The 9,268-nt window shown below is 39.6% G+C and overlaps 1 protein-coding gene across 1 annotated transcript; it reads left to right on the forward strand.

Annotated features, from left to right (window-relative positions):
* Positions 1–226: 226 nt before the first annotated feature.
* Positions 227–8,357, forward strand: LOC104820408 (translation initiation factor eIF-2B subunit delta-like). Its single transcript, XM_019203297.1, is given in 7 exon segments — positions 227–547; positions 549–668; positions 5,951–6,310; positions 6,312–6,364; positions 6,850–6,975; positions 6,977–7,155; positions 7,539–8,357. Coding segments are annotated over 7 exon segments (1,155 nt in total). The 5' UTR covers positions 227–334; the 3' UTR covers positions 7,643–8,357.
* The last annotated feature ends 911 nt before the right edge of the window (positions 8,358–9,268 follow it).

Below are 9,268 nucleotides of genomic sequence, written 5' to 3' on the forward strand. Positions count from 1 at the left end.
CATCTCTCTCAATCTCTTATATCTTATATTTGTCTCATTTGCTAAGCAAAAATCGATATTAACAAATTAATAATAGTCGGAAATCGTTGATAATATGATATCAATCTTACATTAATAAGGCTTTTTTTGTTGCGTTGATAAAATAGAAGAGCGTGTATTATATCATCAATACAAAATTAAATCAATTTATTTTTAATTACATAATTTCCACTTGGATGAAGTTCTCTCTCTCTCGGTATCCTTCCGATGTGGTAAATCGATCATTTCTGATAAACCCTAGTTTACCTTCATTTCGCGTTTCGATCAATCCCTAGAGATCGAGCAACGTCCTCCAATGGATTGGCGCCGCGGATCTCTCGCCGTCCCCAATGTCCCTCGTGTTGGTTTCTTCACGTCCGACGAGCCGCCGCCGCCGCCTGATCCGCAGCGACCGTGTCGGGCTCAATCCGGTCCGCCGGGATCGACATCTTCGCCGCCTATTTCTGCTTCTGCCGCTGGTAAGAGCCGAGTGGAGAAAGCTAAGAGGCGTGCGTTCGTTGGACAGACCTGAGAGCAAGAACAGAGTAGAACTGTTCCGCCATCTCCCTCAATACGAGCGAGGCACACAGCTTCCAAATCTAAGCTCCAAAATTTCCACCCTCGATACCATACATCCTGCTGTCTACAAGGTAAACTTACTCGTTTATGTTTAGTGTTTGATCTTTTCAACCGAAATGAAGAGGGTTGAATGTTGAAATTCGGAGACATGATCAAATCTTTCTCTCGGTGATAAAACCCTTTATCAGCATCCACAATACTCTTCTTTTTCCTCCTCGGTGGTTCTGTGCATAAGGTTACGATACTCTGTTTTTTGTTACATAAAACAGAGAATAGGAGAGTCCTTATTTTTATTCGGTTTGTATTTAGTGTACCAATCACCCGGTTCATTTTTATTCTCTTTGGTTTATATTGTGGATTCTCCACGTATTTTGTATTGATTTAGAGTTTGTTAGAGTTTGTTAGAGGCAGATTTGCTGTATAAATACATGTGTAAGATCTCACAGTAATGTAGAGAAAATTTTCCAGCTCTCGTTTTCATTCTGATTATTGAAAGCTGTTATGGTATCAGAGCAATAGCAAAGCTTCCTCTTCTCGCCATTTTCTCTCCCAGATCTTCCTCTCTGTGATTTTTTATTTTTCCCATGGCTTCGGATTCTTCGTCTGCCTCTGATGTTGCTCCCACACTCACTCCTTCGCCTCCTTCTTCCCCCCTTGATCCATATGTCAATCCCCTGTATCTTCATGCGGCGGATTCTTCAAGCATTTCTCTAGCTTCCGAAAAGCTCTTGGGCGAGGTAAACTATAATCTCTGGTCTCGTTCTATCATTAAGGGACTGATGGCCAAAAATAAATTGGACTTTATTTTTGGTACTATCCCTAAACCTGCCGAGGATCATGCTGATCATGGAGCCTGGCTCCGTTGTAATGCCTTGGTTGGAAACTGGCTGACTAATTCTCTGTCTCCTGATATTGCAAGTCTGGTAATGAATATTGATGATGCAAATGAAATCTGGACTATTCTTGAAACAAGCTATAAACAGAAGAATGATTCTAAAGTTTTTCATCTAGAACAACAACTAGAATCCCTGCAGCAAGGTTCATTAAGTCTCAGTGTGTTTTACACAAAGCTGAAAGCCTTATGGGAACAGTTGAAGATGTATGAACCTTATCCGATATGCTCTTGTGGGGGTTGCACTTGTCTGGCCAATAAAAGACTTATTGAGATATGTGAAAAAAAGAATGTGGTGAAGTTTTTGATGAAACTGAATGAGTATTACCACCCAGCGAGACGCCAGATTTTGATGATGGACCCACTACCTAATATTACTCGAGCTTACAGCCTTGTAGCTCAGGAAGAACAACATCGCCACTCCTTACCCTCTTCTGAACCCGTCGTTTTTCAAGCTTATGCTCAGCCTTCTAATCGCCCCAAACCTTTTTTTTCTAAGTCCAAACCTGTTTGTGCTCATTGTGGTATGACCGGACATACCATTACTCGTTGCTACAAGTTGCACGGGTATCCACCCTCTTCCAGATCACCAAACACCTTTTCTTCAAAACCCCCTCTTTTACCTACCCTCGAATGGATAAATATCAGAATCCTGTGAACTTGGTTCATTCTGAGCATAAGAATCCCATGATGGCTTCTTCTCCTACTTCTGGTCAGTTTACTCTGGAACAAGCTCAAGTATTGTTCGAGAATTTGCTAAATCAGATCAAGAATCTTGGTGTTTCTCCTACTGATTCAGATGTTGCCTCTCCTTCATCCAAACCTACTTCTTCAGGTATACCTTCTTTTTCCCCTTTTATTTTTTCAGCTATTTCTTTTCGACCTAGCTCACCTAATATTTGGATCTTGGATTCTAGTGCTAGTCATCATATATGCTGCGACTTAAAGTTGTTCTCTGCCTTTAAACTCATCAATCCTATTCAGATTACCTTACCAAATGGTTCATTAGTGTCTGTTTCTTTTTCTGGAACTGTCACCTTATCCCCTGACTTGGTGCTCAGGTCTGTTCTTTATGTTCCAACATTTCATTTCAATTTATTAAGCGTAAGTTCTTTAACTTCGACTGACTCATTTGTTGTTTCCTTTTGTCACGATTCCTGCATTATTAAGGACCCTACTCGGGCCTTGAAGATTGGGAAGGGTAGACAAGAAAACAACCTCTATCTTTTGGATGTGCAGGGTTTTCGGCCATGTTTTGTTCTTCTTCCTTCTTCACTCTGCACTGCCATCTCTTCCCTAGACTCTGCTGAACTCTGGCACTCTCGGTTGGGTCATCCCTCCTTTTTACGCATTCAGGCTCTGGGTAAAACTTCTCAGCTCCAGTTTACTCCGACGCCAACATCTCTTCCTCATTGCTCTATTTGCTCGTTAGCAAAACAGCGCAAACTTTCTTTTCCCTCTTCTAGTTCTTTTTCATCTGAACCTTTTGCCCTTGTCCATTTGGATACTTGGGGCACTTTCTATTTGCCTTCTATACACGGACATCGCTATTTCCTTTCGATAGTTGATGATTGTACTAGGGTGACATGGATATATATGCTTCGTAGTAAACATGATGCTGTTTCTTTATTTCCACAGTTCATAAAACATGTTTACACCCAATATAATGCATCTGTCAAAGCCTTTCGTTCAGACAATGCCCCAGAATTTTCTTTTCCCAAACTTGTTCAAGAACAGGGTATGATACACTATAAATCCTGCCCTTACACACCTGAGCAAAATTCCGTAGTAGAACGGAAGCACCAACACATATTAAATGTGGCTCGGGCTCTCTTATTTCAATCCAATATTCCTTTAGATTACTGGAGTGAATGCATCGAAACTGCAGTTTATCTAATAAACAGAACTCCGACACCCACTCTCAAACACAAATCTCCTTTTGAATGTCTCATGCAACAAAAACCTTCATATTCTCATCTAAAGGTTTTTGGTTGCTTGTGTTATGTCACTACTCTTGTTCATTCTCGTCACAAATTTTCTCCTCGAGCTATTCCTCATGTTTTTATAGGATATCCCCCAGGTGTCAAAGGATTCAAGGTGCTTAACTTGGAGTCCAATGTCATTTCCATTTCTCGACATGTCACATTTCATGAACATGTCTTCCCCTTTAAATCTACCCCTCTCTCGTCTGCAACTCTATCTTTTTTTCATACCACATTATCTCCTTTCTTTCTATATGATTCTGAAGTCCCTGACAGACAACCAACTTTTACTTCTCCTTCATTTCCCGCACCTCCTAGTCAGGACACACCTCCTGTATCTTCTAATGAGTATAAGGCAGATAACAATAGAAGGTCGCAGCGACCAACAAAACAACCCACATATCTCTTCGATTACCACTGTTATCTCCTCTCTCACCCTAACCCATCACATGAATCCAAGATTACAACACATCCTCTTTCTTCTTATATCTCTTATGATTCTCTTTCACCCCACTATAAAGCCTTTTCCCTTGCCATTTCTACGGAAACAGAACCTCGTTCTTTTAAACAGGCCGTAACATCTGATCAATGGAGAAAGGCTATATGATAATTGAACTGGATGCTTTGTCTCGTAATAATACTTGGGAGGTATGTTCTCTGCCAGTTGACAAAACTCCCATTGGCTGCAAATGGGTTTATAAAATAAAGCATAAGGCTGATGGGTCCATCGACAAGTACAAGGCACATTTAGTAGCAAAGGGCTACTCTCAACTCGAGGGTATCGATTTTGTGGACACATTTAGCCCAGTGGCTAAGATGTCTACAGTCCAGACACTGCTGGCATTGGCATCTGCTCAGAACTGGCATCTTCACCAAATGGATGTATCGAATGCGTTCCTCCATGGTGATTTATCTGAAGACATCTACATGCTGTTGCCTCCGGGATATTGTGAACTTCAGGGGGAGCTGCATTCTGATCAGGCAGTATGTAAACTCAGAAAATCCCTGTATGGTTTGAAACAAGCTTCTAGGCAATGGAACCTTAAGTTATCTCATACTCTGGTTACTGGTGGCTATCTTCAGTCACATTCTGACAACTCATTGTTTGTCAGACACGAGGAGCATGGTTTTGTTGCAATACTAGTCTATGTGGATGATCTGTTAATTGCTGGTAACAACATTACCATGATAGAATCTGCCAAACATCTCTTAAGCTCCAACTTTCAGATCAAAGATCTGGGTATTCTGCGTTTCTTCTTAGGCATTGAGATTGCGAGATCCAAATCTGGAATTCACATATGTCAGCGCAAGTATGCCCTTGAACTCCTGGATGAATTTGGTTTTCTGGGAAGCAAACCAGCATCCACACCAATGGATCCCAAGGACAAGTTATCTGCTGAATCTGGTGATCTTCTATCGGATGTCACTCATTACAGAAAATTGATTGGGAAATTGATTTATCTGTCAGTTACACGTCCAGACATCAGCTATGTTGTTCAAAAGTTGAGCCAGTTTATGTCTCAACCAAGAACACACCATTTAACTACTGCTCATCGGGTGCTTCGATATCTTAAGTGTTCACCAGCTCAGGGTTTGCTTTATCCTACTAATTCTGCCATTCGACTAAGTGCATATACAGACGCGGATTGGGCGGCCTGTCCAGATTCACGTCGGTTAGTTTCGGGTTTCTGTGTTTTCCTCGGGAATTCACTAGTCGCATGGAAATCAAAGAAACAACAAGTTGTTTCGCGCAGCAGTGCAGAATCAGAATATAGGGCAATGGCACAGGCTTCTTCTGAGCTTATTTGGTTTTCTGGTTTACTTAAAGATTTGAAGATTATTATTCCTTTGCCTGTGACATTATACTGCGATAGTCAATCTGCACTGCATATAGCTAATAACCCGGTTTTCCATGAGAGAACCAAACACATAGAGATCGACTGCCACTTTGTACGCGATCAACTGAAGAACGGTTTTCTCAAACCTCTGCACGTCACCTCTCGAGATCAGATTGCGGATGTATTGACTAAACCATTGGCAGGAGATTTATTTGTTCGGTTATTATCCAAGATGGGCATTCATGACATCTTCAGCCCATCTTGAGGGGGAGTATCAGCATCCACAATACTCTTCTTTTTCCTCCTCGGTGGTTCTGTGCATAAGGTCACGATACTCTGTTTTTGGTTACATAAAACAGAGTATAGGAGAGTCCTTATTTTTTATTCGGTTTGTATTTAGTGTACCAATCACCCGGTTCATTTTTATTCTCTTTGGTTTATATTGTGGATTCTCCACGCATTTTGTATTGATTTAGAGTTTGTTAGAGTTTGTTAGAGGCAGATTTGCTGTATAAATACATGTGTAAGATCACACAGTAATGTAGAGAAAATTTTCCAGCTCTCGTTTTCATTCTGATTATTGAAAGCTGTTACCCTTAGATAACATGTGTATATAAACCTTGCTTGTATTTCTTTCTTAGGTGGGTTTGCAGTATTTGGCTGGTGATATATCCGGGGGCAATGCCCGGTGTATCGCGATGCTCCAAGCATTTCACGAAGCTATAAACGACTATTCTACTCCCCCGAACAAGATCCTAACCATGGATTTGTCTGCCAAGATAAACAGTTACGTCTGGTTCTTGATAGAGTGCCGTCCACTCTCCATTAGCATGGGAAATGCAATCAGGTTCCTGAAGAGCCGGGTCTCGGGTCTACCTGTAAACCTATCAGAATCAGAGGCAAAAGCTTCACTCTGTTCTGACATTTACCGGTTCATAAACGAGAAGATAATTCTTGCCGACAGGGCGATAGTACAGCATGCTGTGAAGAAAATCAGGGAAAGGGGATGTTATTATGACATACGGGTTTTCCTGCGTGGTCGAGATGATTCTAATAAGGTTTAGGCCCTAACTCCACCACAAAAGCTAGCTTAAGAGTGGAGGTTTGACCCTTACTTATATATTGGCCCAAATCCCTCTCATTTTCCAATGTGGGACACTTATCAATACCGCCCCCTTTAGACAGCGACGTCCACGGCGCTGGGGCAAATCTGGTCGCTGGCGGCTTCTCGGGCCGTGGGGGGTTCTCGATCACTGGCGGCTTCTCGGTCCATCCCCGACCGTTCCTCTCCTGATCGTTCCTCTCCCGACCGTTCCTCTCCCGACCGTCCCACAACCACCGAGTCGACCGTATGTCCGCAGGAGAACGACCCGTCAAAGGCCCACCGGAAAGTAGAGAGTTAGGCTCTGATACCAATTAATAAGGTTTAGGTCATAACTCCACCACAAAAGCTAGCTTAAGAGTGGAGGTTTGACCCTTACTTATATATTGGCCCAAATCCCTCTCATCTTCCAATGTGGGACACTTATCAGATTCTCTCATACGCTCACGAAACGGGAAAAGGACTCCGTGTCGTGGTTGTGGATTCTCGCCCTAATCATGAAGGGAAGAAACTACTCCGTGGTCTGGTGAGTAGAGGCCTCGACTGTACATACACTCCCATAAACTACTCGGGTTTTTCTCGGGGCCTCTTCCGTCTTCTCGAATGGGACTCTGTACTCAAGGGTCGGAACAGCTTGCATTGCAATGACCGCTCATGCTTTTAGCGTTCCAGTCATCGTGTGTTGCGAAGCATACAAATTCCAAGAACGAGTGCTCCTCGATTCCATCTGTTCCAACGAATTAGGTAATACTAAAACCTCTTAGGGGTGGATATTTTGGTTTTCGTTCGGTTATATTCGGGTTTTTTTTTCCGGCTTTAGATAACCTATGTCCATTCGGTTTGTGTATTAGGTTTGGTACGGTTTTTTAACGGTAAAAATGCTCATTTTCCAATGACGGTTTCGGTTTTTCTGGTTTCTTTTATAATCGGTTTGGATTCGGTTTTTCGGTTTTAGAAAGATCATAACCATTCGTTGTTTATATTGGATTTAGTTCGGTTACACTTACATGTTATTTGGTTCAGATTGATTCGATTTATGTATAACCGAACTGAATGCCGACCCGTAGATTTTTTGTTCCCCCCCAAAACCAGATGATAACAGGGTGCACAACCGAGTGATTTCACAGGCAATCCAGACGTTATAGCCAACGATTCAGGAGGAGTAGGCATAAAACTTCTGAAGGAGAGGAGTAACAAGGGCGAAAAGCTCCAACTTCTGAATCTAATGTAAAACCTTCATAACAATTCTTAGATCTCCCTGAAGAAGAAAGTTTTGAAATTCGTCTCAACCCTTTCGGTTTTTTCTTCTCTAGTTCTCAGGTACGACGGAACGCCATCAGAATATATATCAATGGTCATCACAGATTACGGGTGTGTACGTCTACTAAATACGTTAAACTTAGGGGTTCTATTATTTAGGTTTTAGGGAAACTATACCCATTCAGTTCTTACATTGGATTTCAGTTTGGTTCGGTTTTTATCTATAGAAATCCTAATTTTTCAAACAAAATTCCGGTTATTTTTATATATGGTCCGGGTTTGATTTTTCGGTTTTAAAGAAATGGCATGGATTCGGGTTTTATATTCTGATAAGGGGTGGTTATTTTTATATATCGGGATGTCAGATGCCGAGGACGAGCGTACCGGTGATAGTACGTGAATACCAGAGAGATCATCTGTTCCTTTGAAAAAGAAAAGAAGAATAATATTTGGATTCCATTTGATCGTGTGTTCTTTCTCTGCATTTTGAGAATTTGTAACTAAAAAGCATCGACATCACCTGTCTGTAGGCGGCCGGACAAGAATCCGGCCATTGGTATAGAGACGAGAAACGGCTCGTACCGAGCGGTCCAAACCCTTTGCCTTACTGAGAGGTTTTATATTTGATTCAATGTATTTTTTTTTGGGGGATTTTTTTGTTGTTATTATATAGTGTGTTATTCATGATTATATATATTATTGCGAAGTGTGAATGTTGTAACTGTAAGTGTAACCATCATTTTTATTGATATGGAAAAAGAAGGAAACGATCAACTAGTCACGTTGATATTGTATTTATATGTTTACTAGTTATTAACCCCGCGCATCGCGCGAACTATAAATATATATAAATTTTAAAAACTTTTATTATTGATTTTAAAATTAAATATATTATATATTGTTTTTATATTTGAAATGATAAATAATTTTTAAAATTATTGAGATAACGATATTTTTTCTCTAAAAATGATTATGAATGACATTTATATTTTTATTTTCGTGTGTTATGATATAAAATAAAATATTGAAATATGATATAGGTCCTATTATTTTTTATTTGTCATCTTTATACTATAAAACATAAAAACAAATATTGTATCATATTTGTGTTTTATGTATATTTTATCACAATAATATTAGTTCAACAATTCGTATAAAATATATTCACTTTTAATTTAAATATATATGAGTTCGAGTCGTATTTAATTTGGACTTTTCACTTAGTTCGACTTGTATTTTGCTAAATTTATTTTTTATTGTTCTTATCATCCCATCATTTATTTTACATGATACTTCAAGGTCTATCTTAAAATATTTGCTTATATAATGAAAGAGTTGATTTAGGTTTTCATACGTGATACGTATATTATTGTGTCATATACTATCAATTATAAGAGTTAAAAATTCAAATAAAGTGAGATTTGTCAGATCTAGATTCTAATAGAATTTGAAACGACTAACCTTTTATTTAGAATATATACATATACATTCATATATATATATAATCATGTTATTTTCTTATTTTAAAAATAAAAAATAGTTAAAAAGGAAAAATATATACACTTATATATACGCACATTCATATATATACATACAT

The sequence above is a fragment of the Tarenaya hassleriana genome, unplaced genomic scaffold (assembly GCF_000463585.1).
Source record: "Tarenaya hassleriana unplaced genomic scaffold, ASM46358v1 Cleome30, whole genome shotgun sequence".
In the NCBI taxonomy this organism is placed as follows: Eukaryota; Viridiplantae; Streptophyta; class Magnoliopsida; order Brassicales; family Cleomaceae; genus Tarenaya; species Tarenaya hassleriana.